Source organism: Taudactylus pleione, unplaced genomic scaffold (genome assembly GCF_031769625.1).
Source record: "Taudactylus pleione unplaced genomic scaffold, aTauple2 ptg000086l, whole genome shotgun sequence".
NCBI lineage: Eukaryota > Metazoa > Chordata > Amphibia > Anura > Myobatrachidae > Taudactylus > Taudactylus pleione.
Window position 1 is genome coordinate 2,288,389 of NW_028284488.1, and position 17,241 is coordinate 2,305,629.

The 17,241-nt window shown below is 43.3% G+C and overlaps 2 protein-coding genes across 3 annotated transcripts in view; both read left to right on the forward strand.

The window, feature by feature from the left end:
• LOC148529102 (uncharacterized) overlaps positions 1-2,799 on the forward strand; it is a 39,027-nt gene extending 36,228 nt beyond the window's left edge. For both annotated transcript variants that reach the window (XM_088468866.1, XM_088468867.1), the window contains exon 19: positions 537-2,799. In XM_088468866.1, coding sequence (XP_088324992.1) covers positions 537-704 — 168 coding nt within the window. In that variant the 3' untranslated portion in view covers positions 705-2,799. The remainder of the gene's footprint in view (positions 1-536) is intronic.
• Positions 2,800-5,161: 2,362 nt separating this feature from the next.
• Positions 5,162-17,241, forward strand: part of LOC148529103 (uncharacterized) — an 86,641-nt gene continuing 74,561 nt past the window's right edge. Inside the window, exons 1-7 of the mRNA XM_088468842.1 lie at positions 5,162-5,677; positions 6,159-6,421; positions 8,287-8,479; positions 10,571-10,897; positions 14,697-14,903; positions 15,204-15,371; positions 16,265-16,975. Of these exons, the coding sequence (XP_088324968.1) occupies positions 5,162-5,677; positions 6,159-6,421; positions 8,287-8,479; positions 10,571-10,897; positions 14,697-14,903; positions 15,204-15,371; positions 16,265-16,975 (2,385 nt within the window). The remainder of the gene's footprint in view (positions 5,678-6,158; positions 6,422-8,286; positions 8,480-10,570; positions 10,898-14,696; positions 14,904-15,203; positions 15,372-16,264; positions 16,976-17,241) is intronic.

The window sequence follows — 17,241 nt, forward strand, 5'->3', positions numbered from 1 at the left end:
GGTAGTGCGGCCGGTGCCATCGCACAGGGCACCACAGGTCAGGGGGCGCTGTTTGGGCCTGTCAAATTTATGTTTATTATCATTCTTGCTTGGAGCTTCCTCTTATTTCATCCCCAGCATCTCCTGGCCTCTCCTATCTCTTCCCTGGCCCTTCCCCATGAAGCCATGGCCCTTTTTTGGGTGCATTATGTCCCTTTGAAAAATGAGGGGGGCGCCAATGCTATTTCTGACACATGGCACCAGAAAGTCTAGTTACGGCTCTGGAAGACCATATGGTTTTTCCCTGCATCAGGGTATACTTTGTTCTAATATAAATGATGACTGTATTGGTTATCATTGTAGGGAACACAGTGGTCTCCTGTGTCTTGGTATCATACCATATTGTACAATGGGTTGCCTGAAGATACAATGCTATCATTAGGATAAGTGCAGCACTCATCTTGGGCTGGATTTAAACTCTGGGTAAAACCTTGTAATGTAACATGATGTTATCATTAGGGCACAAAGAACAAATCATTGTGATCCTTATCTTTTAGGTTTCCCCTGATGAATTGACCATATCTATGATGGAAGCCACAGAAAGTCTGATAGCAGGTCTATTGACACTAAAAGCAAAAGTGGAACAAATATATTTAAGGAGAGGACCTGATGGATCTTCCCCTCAGAGACTTTCAGGGGGTGTCACAGGATCAGTAAGTGTCTAATACTTGCAAAGTTTGGGAATATTAAATGCACAAAAGAAAATGAAGAAATTTATTGCATAAGTTTCATCCAAGACTTGTAGATCTCTATGTGACTGTTTTTGTCGATGTATGTTTTATCATTGTTGCTCCTGCTTTACTCACACTACAATATTAGAGGACAAATTAGCAGATACCTACTGTACCACTATCATCTGAATTACATAATTCTGCCAAAGAGCAGATACTTACTATACAATCTCAATTACATCATTCCACCAAGGTGCAGATACTTTCTGTACCATATGAATTACATTATTCTGTCAAAGAGCAGATACTGTACCATCTGAATTACATCATTCTACCAACGTGCAGTTACTTACTGTACCATCTGAATCATATCATTCTACCTGGCTCATGTTAAAATTATCTGTGACATCTACAAAGGTGCAACTTGACATTAATTGTAGGACTCCACAGTTGTTAAAAGGGAGAAATGCCCAGAAAAGCCAATAGTATAATATATATTTATATATATTTTATTACCCACATAACATATTAAAAAGAAAAAATTATGAATACAAACAAGGTAATGTGAGCGGGGAAGGAGAAGCAAGAATAAAACTGTTTAATGATACTTTAAGCACCAGTCCATAAATAGAACATCTTAGACTATACTGATGGTAATTTGGTGATGCCTGCTCTATGGTGTTCATCTAAGTCTGCAATAAACACAGACCTACTAGGTAATGCTGCTGCCTGTGTGGACCCAGTTACACTGTCTGTGAATTTAAGGATTACAGTGACAGATAACACTGCATCTGGTGCAAATGATAAAGCTGGAATCCATGGAGGAACAACCCTCACGGCAATATTCAAAATGATCCAGTTGTCTGCCATTAAAGTCTTCACCATCTCAGTGCATTAGTTAGTGTGGGTGATGTGGATTATTAGCATGGTGATAACAACCCTAATTGCTGAGAATTCGGGATAAGGTCTTTATTTTTTAATTTTGAAATAGAATTAAGAAACGGAGAAAATAGCAGGTTGGATTTATCTCTGCAGACGGTTTTGTGTGTAACCTTTAAAAATTATGTTAACGGTTTTATAACAAAAAGTGGTGTGCAATGGGGGAATAGTACATTGCCAGGCCCCATAGCCAGGCCCCGGTAGGGGCATGGCACTACCGCTGGAACATCTCAGGCCATCCACTCTGCTCTGAAAATTGCAAAGAAGTGGCATCTTCTGGGTATGTGCGGTCTGGCCGTTTACCCAACAACGCATGCACCATGCAAATAATACTCTTTGCAGATCAAATTTGGAGGCCTTGGCGAGTGGTGGGGGTGCTTGGGGCAAGCCCTGTAGCAGCCACTCCAGTTGCACACACAGTATTTCCACCACTGGTTGTGTGCAAGACCACAACAAATAATTTATAGTTCTCTCTCTATTTTACCTACAGCTCCTATCTGGGACCCATGGAAATATTTAATGCAGTTGTGACTGGAGAATATTTTCTAGTTTGTCTTTTCAGGTCTGGAGGCTATAGATGCCCTTACGTGTGTGAAAGAAAGATTTTAAAATATTGAGTTGGCAGTACAGTAAGTACAGTATATTTTGAGGCTCGCCCATTAACCCATTGAGTTTAACTGTCATTGCTATTGCCATCTCTTATTACTCCGTTGGCAATCTCTGCTCATTGCATGGTGACAGCAGCTGCCATTGAACATGGGGAACAACGGTCCTGGCTCTTCTTCCAGAAGCAAACATGACACTAAATAAAAACACCAGCCCATGCACAGTTACTATAAAATTACAGATAACTACAGTATCAAAGTAAAAGTCTCCTGTAGAGCTAGCAGAGCCAGGACACTCCTATGGTATATGGTGAAGGAGAGCTATGGTTGGCAGCAGTGGACTGTTTTAAGGTTTCATGTTTCATGTCTGTGTCTTCTGCTGTCTCTTCTCATTCTGACTGTACCACACAACTGGTAGCTGCACAGAAATGCCGGTCACCTACAGTATAACGTCTTAATTATTTATTATTAGAGGCTGATAATGATGCAGCCCACACTTTCCCCTCCAATTGTTATTCTGCTACCTTCCGCATCATGTGCTCCCTAAATCTCTTAGATTGTAAGCCCAATTGGGCAGGGTCAGCTTTACCTCCTGTTTCATGTCATTGCATGTAATTTGTTTGTGTTGTATCTTGATTCTCTCAATGTAGTGTTGTATACTATATCAGCGCTTTAGAAATAAAGATGTGATAATGAAAACATACAAAGTGTTTGCATATATGTGAGATACCCTTGCAGAACTAGATAGGAATGCTGCACTTGTGTGTAACTGAGGAGCTCTCTAGGTCATTGCTCAGAATGAACAATGAGGTTGTCTGTGTATTTAAGCCACTGTTGGAGATAGCTGGTGAAACCTTAAACCTCATGAATAGTTCATCCTTAAGAAGATTCTTCATATGAAGCCTGGCATAGAAGCTATGATTACTACTTATAGGAATCACCACTCTCATTGTGATACTAGCTGTCATTACTATCAGTGTGCACTTGCACCTGATCTAAACTTGGTGCAAGTGATTCCATCAAAACCACCTTGCTAAAGTTTGCCTACGTGTGACTGCCCCATTAATATCCAGTTATGCCCATTCACCTGCAAGTGGAGATGTGACTAAGTGCCTGATTCACAACAGAACGCAATTCTGCTTATAAGTACACACCGCAGATTCTAATATCAGAGGTGCTATTTAAATGTTTGCATTCACATTGTGAACGCAGTCAGACATAAGGACACCCACTTCCCCTTACTCACATCCATATACTAGGGCAACATAGCGAAACAATTGGTAAAATCGGACCCATATGCACACTTGCACAAGCCTGACCTTACTCAGAAATTGCTAGCAGCCACGCACGCTATCAGTGCTATGGCTGCTTATGGCCACGCAGTGAATAATTTATGCACGCCCCTGCAACGGCGTTGCCACGCACTGGCATGCCTACGTTTGCCCGACCACCATCCCCCGTCACCACCCACAAATGGCACTTCCTGTCAATCTCTCTGCTCTGGGTCTGCGTAGCCTCTGCAACAATTGACTGATTGCGTTCCATAGTGAATCGGGCCATGAGTTGCCTATGACTCAGCATCGCTCGTATTAAAGTGATAATCTCTGAATGTCTGCACAGTGAGGACTGATGTAGTTAAATGTTGTACTTCAAGTGTTCATAAAAAATGAAAACAGCATGCAGACAGCCCTTCATGTGTCACAGCACAAGCAACGCATTTCCAGGGGATTCAATCCAGAAAATCGTAACATATCTCAGCTTTACTCGATATTTATTCACTTCAATCTGTCTAGGCTAATATATAGTCATAATTATTCATAGCATGTCACTCCAATTCCAAGAAACCGACAGATATCAGCTCTTAGAGAAATGCCCCAATTACGATAGACCATAAAATGTCACTATGTAAAGCGACCTGTCTGTGATTGGTTTCTGGCTTTCATTTTTCTTGGAAATAGTCAGTCGTCATCTTTCAGCTCATCACACATTAAATTGTCTCTCCTTATAATTATTCTCAGCCTTTGGTATTATCATCTTGTGGTTGAAAAAGTTCTTATCAGACACCTGCGTGCTAACAATAACAATTCAGTAGTTGCACTGGAAAAAGAAAACATTTTCGTTTGTTGCAAAAATAAGCCTAATTGTTAACATTCCATAATGATTGCATAGCTAAATGTTCTAAAAAAAGCTATCTATACATGTTTTTCTAATTCAAGATCATATTTCTAAGTACGTAATTTTGTGACTTATACATATGCCCACACATGTACCATTACATCAAACCATCCATAATGTTGCTTTTGCACTGGTTTTTTTACTGTCACTGGAATTGGCTTTGTACCAATTTTAATTGTATATTGAGTGTCCTTTTAGCTGACTACAACTAATTAAATAACATAGACAGATTATTCTGTATACGCTGAACTGCCAATGACAAACACCTGGCTGTGTAACACTATATTTTTCAACCATAATTCTGCTTTATTTATCTGTTCTTGCGTTGATCCAGTATGTTATGTTAATGCACTATCTTCCAAGGCCGTTGGCTAGAGTGAAACAGATATACCCTGATTTACACAGATGGCTAGAATGTGGGACAAAAGTCACATTCATCTAATAGAAAAGACCATACACAAGATGGAGTCACTAGGGTTACAATACACTCTTGACTTTTGTCACATACAGTATATTAATGACAGCTCTGTTCAGCACCTTCATATAACGTTTGCAACATTTATTACCTATAATAACTCATATTTGTGTTTAAAAACCTATACTTTAATCATCTTTAATATCATATATTTATCTATAAAGCTTATCTATAAACTTATTAAAAAATAAACTAAATGTTTTTTTTATCTTTCTATTGTATCTAAGTATTCATCTTGTTATATGCTGGAAAAGGTTATGATTGTCCTTAATGATATGCTCCGTCAGATTTCTGTGACACCAATGAAGAGGACAGACCTACATTCGGCAGAGACTCAGACCTATGAAACAGGGCATAGACCACTAAAGGAGATACTGGTGGAAAAGGTTGGAGAAAGTCTTATTCCTAATGAGGCGGAAAGTTGTGATACTTCCTCTTACCGAAATCTAGATTCTTCCAGTCAGAAAGATGATCCAGAAAAGGTCATACTACCGGGCACATACAAAGAAATGAACTGTGCTGAGGTATCTAGTGAGAGAAAAGAAATTCAAGGACAAGTAGTTTGGAAAAATAACCAAGAACCAGCAAAATATGAAGCGATAATAAAGAAACAAAATGATCCAACACCAATGACTCAAAAGAAACAGAGTACAGCCGAGCAAATAGCTGAACTCTCAGTCAGTACAGACAAAGTAGATGTGTCATGTGATGACAGAATGGATAAAAAAAATATACTTGGCGGAGAAATAAATGTGCCTGTCTCTTCTACACAAGTAAGCTCTATTCCTCATTGTGATTTAAAAGAATGGAAAATGAAAATGAGTGTCAACTTTATTAGTAGGTTGTGTGGATATACTGCATATAGCAAATGGTAAGAGATGGCTGCACTCTTGTATACAGGCAGAAAAAAAGAGGTCTGTAGACCTAAATGCTGTTCACTGTTTCAATGTTTCAGTAGTTAAACTATTGTATTCATCCCTGATGAAAGTTTAACAAATGAAACGCTGAACAGTATTTAGGTCTCCAGACCTCGTTTTTTTATGAGTGTACATGATTGTATATCGTTTTCTTAATATTTTGTGGAAGGCTTTACAGTAACCGGAATAGAGAGCTGAGCCTGTGAATGAGATAGATAGATAGATAGATAGATAGATAGATAGATAGATACTGTAGATATGTATAACATAGCTTTGTATGTTACTCTATCATGGCTATATAAAATAACATATCTTTGTATACCATATCATCCTGTAGAATAACATACCTGAACATTTAGCCTCAACTGTTATGGAAGCTGCAGAAAGTCTCATTGGAAGCCTCAAGTATCTTAAAGAAGAAATTAGCAGAGCCAGTACATCCCATCTTACAGAAAGAGGTGGGGAATCAGCTGAAGATTGTAGACATGAAGATGCGAGAGGTATACAAATTGCTACCAGTGCAGAAACTGAGAACATGCCACCTTTATCAGCAACAAGAAATAGAAGAAGCTCAGAAGATGGTGGGAAACATGATGGAAGGTACAAACAAACAGGGGTGTAACAAGGAGTGTGTCAGCTATGGCGCAAGACCGGGGGCAAGCTGCGTGGACAATATTCCCGACGGCACCAGGAGAGGCACCCCACCACTCAATTCTACCTTTTCGTGTGTGTGAAGAGGTATCCCACTGTATGGAAAGCCGCAGGGTGTGTCCTTAGGATACACTTGGCATTTTCTTATGCCAGGGCCCCTCCGGTGCTTGCTGTGTGTCATCATGATGCACCATAGCAGCTAATCAGACACTAAGGGGTAAATTTACTAAGATGGGAGTTCTGTTTAAGAAGTGATGTTGCCCATAGCAACCAGATTCTACTTCTCATTTATCTAGCACCATCTAGAAGATAATACCTGGAATCCGATTGGTTGCTATGGGCAACATCATTTCTTAATAGAACTCCCATCTTAATAAATTTACCCCTAAGTTTCAGTCTTTAACTTTCACTGAACAAAATACAAGCTAATTGCTGAGTTTAGTTCAGTGCAAATTTAGGGCCTGATTCAGAGCCGGACGCTCTGAATGAGCGCCCGCTCTGAATCAGGGCGTTTTTATGTTTTTTTTTGGTGCGTCCTCCTGGACGCTCGCATAGCTGTGGGTTACCACCCACAGCTTATGCGAGCGTCCATGATGATGGTCGCGATGGTCAAGACCATCAGACTTGCGACGAGACCCTGCGGTAGGGTCTCGCTGCCGCAAGCCCTGGAGTGATTTTGGCTCTATCAGAGCCAAAATCACTCCCACTGACATCACTAGTGATGTCAGTGGGGCTGGACCCAGACGGTAGGCGTTCCCATGGGAACGCCTCCGTCTGGGCAGCCACGCCCCAGCACGCCCACCAAAGGGGGCGTGCTGTCACTCACCATCGACAGCACGCCCCCTTTGGTGCGAGACCCCGAGCGACGGCTTCCCCGTCGCTCGCCGGGTCTCGCGCTTGCGCACGATGGAGCAGCCTCCGTCGTGCGCATTTGGGTACCATCGACCCACTTGCGAGCGAGTCTGAATGAGACCCTTAGCGCCTAAAAGCAATGTTAGTACATGAGCCATTGTTGTATAATATTCTTACCAGTTTGCAGCAGTGCTCTCATGTTAGAGAGACCTTTAAATGTGTTTTACTCTACAACAAGATATTGTGGCACTGGTGCAGCTTCTATAGAGGAGACCTTATATTCACAGCATGGTGTGGACACACACACCCCTAAATACCATGGGCCACAATTTCTCATGGTGGCACTGCTGGAAAGTACAAATTGATCCAATAAAGATATCGGGATGGGATCCGATACAGGATTTCGGAGGTGGTGAAGGTGGCATATGTGCTTCCCCACATCAGGGAATAACCTAGTAAATGTGCCCTCTCCAACCCTATATCTCAATGCTCATTATTTCTGTTTCTACAATTAAGTTGACTCCTCTTTGACCTTTGAGAACATTTGCACTCCTACAGACCCTGGTATCTGGGCACGTAGATCCATACGCTTCCCCATAAAACAAGTTGCACTTACTGGGGCCAAGGCAGAGTTGAACATGAGTCAGCATTTTGGATGTAGCTTGCGTGTTTTTGCACTATGCATGCTCTGGAGCTGAGTAAAGGCAATGCTGAGTCATACGCATCTCAGTCACACCTCTACTTGCAGGAGTTAAGTAACCAAGCATATGGATAGGGGCATGGGGTGGCACAAATGTGTGCATCTCAGCATACAGGCAAATATCCACAATATTCTTCATGCGCGCAATGCGGGTGTAATTACAGTCAGTTTCCGTTCCATCCTGCATCAACCCCACTATCGGTACATTTACTGATGTATGGCAACCAAAACGCTGACCTGCTGTACCTTATTGTTATCTTAGCCTGAAGGATGAAGCTCTGCTAAGAAGTGATGATCTGCCTCTTAATTCTGGACCGCTAACAAGAGAAGTGTCATGGGAATTGCACCCAGAATGCTCCCAAGGCTGTAGCCATACTAGGCTTTGGGAATCAGATATGAATAAAGGACCTATTCTTGGGCAGGTACCAAGTTGTGTAAGTAATGTGGATATTGAGGTGAGAGATTAAAATATACTTGAAATATTTGACCTATAAACATATACAGTATATATATTTATAGCTGTGAGATAATTGAACATTTATTTTTGTGTAGTTGTAGGGTCGGACAACCCACAGGGGTAGAGGGGAAATCCCCTGTCTGAGGGCTCCACCCCCTCCTGTAGAGGTCAGGTTCCGGTCCATACACTGAAATGATACATTGTTACTTAGTAGAGGGCCAGTTACCTGGTGGAGCAGGACTACAGATGAACATGTGGGTGCTTGGTACATTTCTATGGAAATGGCACCAATATTTGTACTCCTGCTAATCAAAGTTGGCAGTCCCGATACACTCCTGTCTCCCTCCTCTTGTTAACTGTCAGCTTTGGCATAACAAACACAATTCCTACCAGTGATTGGATTGGCATTGTAGCTCTGCTTTCATTCACTAGCGGGGAAGAATACAGATCCCCGGCTGCTGGCAGGAGAGGGTGTGGCTTAGCATCAGCTATAAATAGGAGTGGGCAGGGCCTAGCTGCTATATTTGCTAGGCGTCACCCTGTGCTTAGCATAAGAAGGGCAGGGGGGCAAAAAGATGTCTGAGGGTTGAATGTGCCTGGGCAGCATATGCAGAGCCAATCATTACATACCTTTCTCTTGAGCCTAGATTAGGGCTGGTGCAAATGCCTGCTGATAGTGATGATGGCTGCTCTGACAAGCGGACATATGCGGGCGGTGCCAGAGCTAGATTAAGGGGGAAGTACAGGGGGCAATCTGGGGATGGGGACAATTCTGCTGGTCTCCAGCCTCCGCTGCCAGCAGCAACTCTCCAAGCAGTGTAGCAAAAGTCGCTGCACTACTGCTGGGAGAGCTGCTGCTGGCAACGGAGGCTGGAGATGAGCAGAATCAGTTCCTGCAGTGCCCGAGATGAGGCTCCAGAGTCTGTTCCCTAGTGCAGGAATGCAGGTAGGACCTACGTGCAGGGCCGGTTCTAGACATTGTGGAGCTCAGGGCGAAAGTTCACAGTTGCGCCCCCCCCCCCCAAAAAAAAAACAACAAAACAAAAAAAAAAAAAACAACAACTTTTTGTAGATGACGTTCCTCTGCACACGCTGAAAGCACACGCGCTTCCGGAAAGGGGGCATGTACTTGCGGAACACCCCCAATTCATCAAACTGTGGGGCGTGCCCAGCACTTATGAAGGTGCTAGGCTTCCCCCAAGCTCTCCCCTCGTGGTGAATAATTGCCATGTGCAGTAATGCAGTAGTGCTCTCTGCTGGAGCCGGAGCTCTGGAGTGAGCTCCGGCTCCACGGATCTATGGGAGAGACGTCATGATTTCATGACGTCCCTCCCATAGTGCTCTATGCGGGAGCCGGAGCTCTGGAGTGAGCTTCGGCTGCCTTTGCAGGGAGGGAGCCAGGTGCCCACTGATTACAAATATCAGCGGGCGCCCGGCAATGCAGGGGGGGACCGGCGCTGTTTTATTTATGGATTTTTTTTTTTTCACTTCTGGGGACCCAGTGGCGCCCTCTAGGGGCCGGCGCCCCGGGCGACTGCCCTGTTAGCCCACCCCTAGAACCGCCACTGCCTACGTGTTGCTGCTACTGCCTCATGTAGGTTGGGGGAGAAGGCACACACACAGCAGGCACAGCCAGGGGGGTGCTGACAAGAAGAGGAGGACCTCTCTGTATTAAGTGCCCCGGGCCACCCGAAGACTTAATTTGGCACTGGGTGGTGCAGTCACGTAGATGTGTGAGACTCTCTGAATACAGTCAGATAGTCACATTTATTTCTGAGTGTAGAAAGTGACTGCAATTGCCATCGGTTTAGGTGCAACTCCTAGGCGCTGTGCTAACCTCATGAAAATTAGAAGTTGTGGATTTATGCTGGGATTAAATGTATATTTCATTATTAATTATGTCTCTTTATTATGAAAGACTAGGGTATTTTTATCTATACTCTATAAGGAATTCTGTATAAATAAAAATATATTTAACCCAAACACAAATGATCTATACATAAATATCACTTTGATTAAACATTCCATAGATTTAGACCATAATTGTTTATATAAACTGATTCTGATATGAGTTTTGCCGATTTTTTAGTCTGTTGAGTTGAGGAGCGAGAAAACAGAAGCAAAAAATGAAGATTTGAGCAGTGACTTACAGGGCTGTGATGTGAAGAAACAACCTGAAGCCTCATTAAGAGAATGCCTGACACATAGAGAAGAGCGCAGTACTGATAAAAGGCTCTCTCAGACAAAAGCAGCAGGAAGGGAAGGAGACTGGGAAGGGACAGAAGAAGATCCACAAGTTTCAGACACAAGTAGAGAAAATGAGGAGTCTGATGAACACAGCAGCATAACACATAAGGAACGCATTGTATCTACACTGCTGACGGAGGACTCTTCTGAAGATGGGTGCACTGAGCAGGTAACTTGAACATTAAAGCTTAACTAACAGTTTTGATCAGAGCGGTCTTATTAGGATGCATTCCTATGCAGCTTGCTCTGGGCCTGACTCTGGGTTGGGAATAAAGTAAGAAACCACAAGTGACTGTGGGCCTGATTCAGAGATGGTTGTTAAAGCAACCGCGATAACAAGCTGCTCTCACAATAGTGGTTGTAGGACTATGGCAAATGCTAATATCAGCTTTCCCTTTGTGCCCGAAAGTGTGATGTAGTGTATGAATGTTGAGACGCCCACTTTCAGGCTCAGTGGTCTGTGCACTTGTGATGGAGATTGTAATCACGCCAACATCGACGCAACAATGGTTGCACCATCATCATTTGCAGTAGCCTAGGGTCTACTATAGCTAATCTCCTCAAATCCAACTAAACATGGCCTCTGAAGCTGTGGATTTGCGATAGCATTCTGAGACACACCTGTGACATGCCAATAACACCCCCATGAAACAGCTTCCTTTTGCGATCACTTAAGGTCACCACCCACTCTCCACCTTGGGATCACAAAGCCCTTCTCAAATGTTAGCAATGTCATACACAACTGCAAACGGTAGTACATGTGCAATAAGGGATTTCAGGACTTTTCACACATGCGTAGTAGCAGAATATCACTGCTTAAATATCGGAATAGCGTACAACTCTGAATTAGGCCTGTGTCCCCGGACAAACCATGTAGCAATGCAAGGGGTGCAAATGCATACATTTTTTTGCATGCTTTTTACATACATTTTTTTTGCATGCTTTTGCTTGTAGCACACAAAAGCTGGACAGCTTTATTTTTACTCTGCAATTTAGATTTGAGCTAGGACACACCTCTCTCAAATTTTCGGGGCCTGATTCAGCACGGATCGCAACTGCGAACACAGCTGCATAATCGCACGCAATTAACCTGCGAAAATATGCTAATGTTTGCCACCGCTCAACCAGCATAGAGACGCCCACTACTGCCTTTTCACATGTGTAATACCTCGCAGACCTGCGCATATATTGGTAACATCGGAGAACATCGGCCCATCGCCCACAATTACAGCAGGTCTGACCTGATTCAGAAATTGCAAGTCTCGTCACACAAGTTGAGTACTCAGGCTACATAGGCAATCACAGTGGCTAATTTATGCACGCCCAGGCAATGGCGATTCCCCCGTCACCACCCTCCAATGCTCACAGCCTGTCACTCACTCTGCGATGGATTTCACAGTGCATCCGTAATCGCAGTGCGATCATCGTGCACGCACAGTGCGGTCCATACACATGTGCAGTACGCAATAATCGGCCGATCTGCTAATGCGGTTGCAATTGCAAACCATGCTGAATCAGGCCCCCTCTCTGCACATGTTACATCTGCCACACCTCCAGTGCAACATGGTTTTACCGAGGTGCACAGTTACTTGATTTATTTCCAATTCAGAATCAGGGACATTGTATGTAACTACTTGACAAAAGGCCTGAGTCAGAATTATACGCAAAGCCGATGGTTTGTTTACATCTTCGATTGTTGGAGATCTGCGCTTCTGCAGGTCTCTTTCTGCGACAGTGCCCCTTAGCCACATAATGATTGACATGCTGCGGCGGTTTGGGGCAGAAATTTTCCCCAAAAAAATGGGCGTCGCCCCTGTTTACTAAGAGTTGCAAGACCAGCGTCTGTGCCTTCCAGCGCAGATTTACTGGCCTCAGGTACGGAGCTGCAACAGTCATTCCTGCGGCATTAACATACTTTAGCATTGCTGCGAAGTTAATAGTGTACAACCCTGAATCAGGCCCAGTTAAAGCATTTACATCAAAGCATTTACTGAATGCAGCATGAACTTTATGTTTGAGTGGAATGATTGATTCTTTTTGAGAAGTAAACTAAGGGGCTTTTGCAGAGTTAGAAGCAAATAAAGAAAGAGTCAAAAAGATCAATTGCTCCTGGAACAAACCATATTGCAATGCAAGGGGTGCAACTGCATGTATTTTTTATACATGCAGGAAAATATTGTCTGCTTTTGCATGTAGCAAACAATTATTAGGCATCTTTGGCCCTCATTCAGAGCCGTACGCTCTGAGCAGAGCGCACGCTCTGAATGAGGGCCGCCCTCCATAAAAATGGAGCGTCCTCCTGTACGCTCGTATAGCTGTGGGTCACCACCCACAGCCTATACGAGCGTGCAGTTTGATGGCCGCGATGGTCTTGACCATCGCGACCATCGAAACTGCAAGCCGGAGCCTGCGGTTGAGGTTTTCAACCGCAAGGCCCGGAGTGATTTTGGCTCTATCAGAGCCAAAATCACTCCCACTGACATCACTAGTGATGTCAGTGGGCCGGCTTCTGACGGTAGGCGTTCCCTTGGGAACGCCCCCATCAGGGAGGCACGCCCCCGGCACGCCCACCAAAGGGGGCGTGCTGTCAATCAACATCGACAGCACGCCCCCTTTGATCAGACACAACGAGCGAAGGAAAGTCCTTCGCTCGTCGCGTCTGGCGCATGCGCACGACGGAGCTCCCTCCGTCGTGCGCATGCTCAGTGCAGACCATCGACCCACTTGCGAGCGGACAGCCGCTCGCGAGTGGGTCTGAATCAGGCCCTTTGTTTTTACATTGCAATTTGGAATTAAGCTGTGATTCATGCCTCAAAACTGGTAATCATCTGCTCCTCTGAACATATTAAATCTGCCCCACCTGCAGTACAACATGGTTTCGCCAAAGTACAACTGTGCTCCATTTTTTTTTTTTGCTTTGCTCCCAAATCAGAATCAGAAGTGTTCATAATGAAAGCTGAGCAATACCAGTTACCCAGAACCTTATCTGGGGCTGTGAGAGTTGTCGTCACCCAGTTGCTTCCCCACGGCAGCTGCATTTGGATTGCAGAATGCCTGGAGTGGCACCCTATAGCCTGTAGCGCTTGAACACTCCAGACACACACCTTGCAGCCCGTACAGTCACTCGGTGCTGTACTACCGGGTGATTGCGACCCCATCCCATTGGGCTGACATTATGGTTTGCTTGTTCGGGGCAGGGTTGGCACAAGGTGCAAAATCACTGTTATCTCAGGCTGAGTAAATTAAACAATTTGTCACACGCTGTTGTGACCGCATTAGCATCTTTTGCCATAGCCGTACCTATGATTGTATGCTAATGCTAGTATCAGCTCTTCCCCTGGTGTATAAGCATGTGTCTGACTGTGCATGGACTGAGACACCCACATTGAGCTTCTATAGATGCTGAAATACTGCTTTTTGCGTCTTTAGACGCCATCATTGGTCGCAAGATCAAAAGCAGCCCTTTGGTAAGTACAGATTTTCGGTCTGAGTATGGCATCCAATGTGAGCAATTAAGCGTCTGTGTATACAACCACTGCAGCCAGATGCCCGTGACTCTCCCATTACACGCCCATAAGATGGACCTCTCATTCGCCGCCAGCACATTTCCAATACATTTCTAATACTGTGTAGCTTAATCGCAACTGCGCCTCTGTGTGTACAGATCGTTTAATGCATGCGCTGTAAGAGTTTTTAGGGATATTCATCAACATTGGCATTACGTGCGACTCATAATCAGGCCCTTAATGAGAAAGTTCATGATTCTTCCAAATTCTATGAGTTGTCTTTGTTAGTTTGCAAAAAGGTAATCAAAATAATAGCAGTTAAACTAATCCCTCATTACTATGTGAAGGCCATTCCAAACATCTTGGTAATCAAGTCACTCAGTACAAAAGCCGCTCAATTTGTTCCTCATTTGAAATTAGATGAATACTGTTTCACATCTTCCCTCCTTCCCCAATATTCAGGGTTCTGCTGACAAACTGGCCATGACATTTTTGGAGGCAGCTCAGAATTTGATTGGTGGACTAATCCCTGGTAACGAGGAAGGAGGATTGTCCTCAGTGAGGCGAGTGGTTGTCATACTGACAGACAGTGCTACTGTGAATGGCGATCTTATTATAGGCCAGGGGGAACAGTTGTCTGAAATTAGTGGGACTATCAGTACTTTGGAGGTAAGTGTCAGAAGATGACCTTAAGTGTGTATTATTGCTCTAATTGTTATGAACCTCTTCAAGTTGATATCTACTGCCTATAAATTAGAAACATTTTATGATATGGATCAGGACTAATGTGCTGTTTACACACTGACAGATAGACTGAACGATATATGGTACATCGACTGTACAAACGATATATCACCACATCACCTAATGTGTACCCGGCATAAGCTAGTTCTGCTGGTCATTTAGTAGTAGTTGCAGATTGGCACATTACTTCCCTTTACAATTTCTGAAATATTTCATAACTTAAAGGGTTCTTCAGCTGCAGAGTCTCAGGTCCCTTATATGCCCAAAGACTGTGAAACAAGAGATAACCACAGTCACGTGCCAGTGACCAGTGAGAATGGGAGCCATGCCAACTTTGTGGAGAGGTATTCAGATGGGGAACCCAGTGCAAAACTAACAAAAGGAGGAGAACAGGTATTGATTCCTTTGTGTAATGATGATTCCTCTGTTAAAAACCAGTTGAGCTGCACATTTATTTCTGGAGAACAGTCCCTAGATCAAAATGCAGAATACAGTCTTCATTAAAAAAACACACATCATCATAAGGATATTCTAATTCACTATTAAAATGCCCAATGTTTGCATTTTATAGTGATCAGAGCATAAGAAATGTGGGAGTCTATTTACTAAGCCTTGGCTGGACAACACATCTAGATAGCTGTTATATGTAATTATCAGGTTTTATGCAAGGGAATAGAGAAACACTTACAAGTACACTTATTCCTATTGACAATAGATACAGCAATTTTATGTGCTGTTACAATATTTTGGATCATAGACACTATCAAATAATTAGACACCAGCAACACAACTGGGGCAGAAGGTAGTTTGTGAGGACCTCACCCCAGGTGATTGGGACAACAAAAACAGTTGTCACCTTTTAGACAGGTTGCTGTGACCAGTGTACTTCCCCTTTCTCCTCCAACATGTACTGAGAAGTTCCATCACTTCCACCTACACTGAGCTTATTAAACATGGAGCCAAATATGAAGTCTATAATGATCAACATGCACATCCTTCTATACTCTTTTGTAAGGAGCATGGTGACAGTGGGTTCTGGGGAGACAGATGCTCCCAACCTATCTTGCACTTCTACGTGTGTCACTAAGCTCCCAAGAGAATGAAGGATAGTGCATAATGGTCACAGAGACAGATTTCCATGCAACTCAGACTATGTGTCTGTAGTTTTTGACAGAGAATAAAAGTTTGTTGCGCAAATGCATCATGTCCTTAAAGGTTGCACTTGGTCCATGTTTTATTAGGAGCCTGATCATAGAACTTTTTGTTCTTTTGTCTTCTCTCAACAGTGTTCAGGGTTAAACTGTGAAGAAACGGAGATGTGTCATCCGGAAGGCTGTGAGGGGGCTGTGAAATCACAATGTAGAAATAAATCAGAGACTAAAACAGAAGATCTGACTGACATATTACCCCCAAGTGGAGTTATACCTAAAGATGGACTCCAGGAGGCACAGGAACCAAATCCTGAAGTAGACAGCAAAATGAAAACTGGAAGAGAAGATACATGTTTACCTAATGAAGAAAGGCTTGATAGGACACAGGGAGAGATACAATATGAAATAAAATGTGCTGTACAAAAATGGAAGTCAACTATTAAAAGGGAATATTTGGCTAAAAATGAAGACAGTATGAAAGCAGGAGATCAGATGAAGAACCGAGAGGTAAGTGACGCAAACAGCGAAGCTATTTCACAGCAGAGATCTGACAAAGGAAGTACTACAATAGCCATGAGTGACAGAGGAGACCCTCTGACACAGGCAGAAGATGGAATAAATGATAATATGATATTACCGATAGATACAAAGAGCCCAATGGGGAAACAAGACAAAGTAGGTGAGGAAACGGAGAGTGATGGCACAAAGACAGACTTGCAGCTCAATAGAGGAAAATCCACTTGTCAAGAAAATGTAGAACACAATCAGAATAAAAAAGACACCGTTACCAAAGGAGTTACAACAACAGAAACTGAAGATGGTAAAATAGAAGTACAGTGTGAGCGGGTGAGTGTTACATGCCCATGACTGAGTGATAGAATCAATAGTTGTTTGTAAGTGATCAGACGTTTGGGATACTGGGAAATGTTATTATGATTCAGTTCATAAATCCAAAGCCAAATCTATAACATCATAACCATTTCCATGCCTTAGCAGGTAATCTACGTTTCTGCAAGCAGGTCAGGTCCCTTATATGTCAGCATAGTCCAAAACCACAATCCATTTAAACCAAATGAATATAAGGTACAAAAAACTATATTGTTTTCTGTATT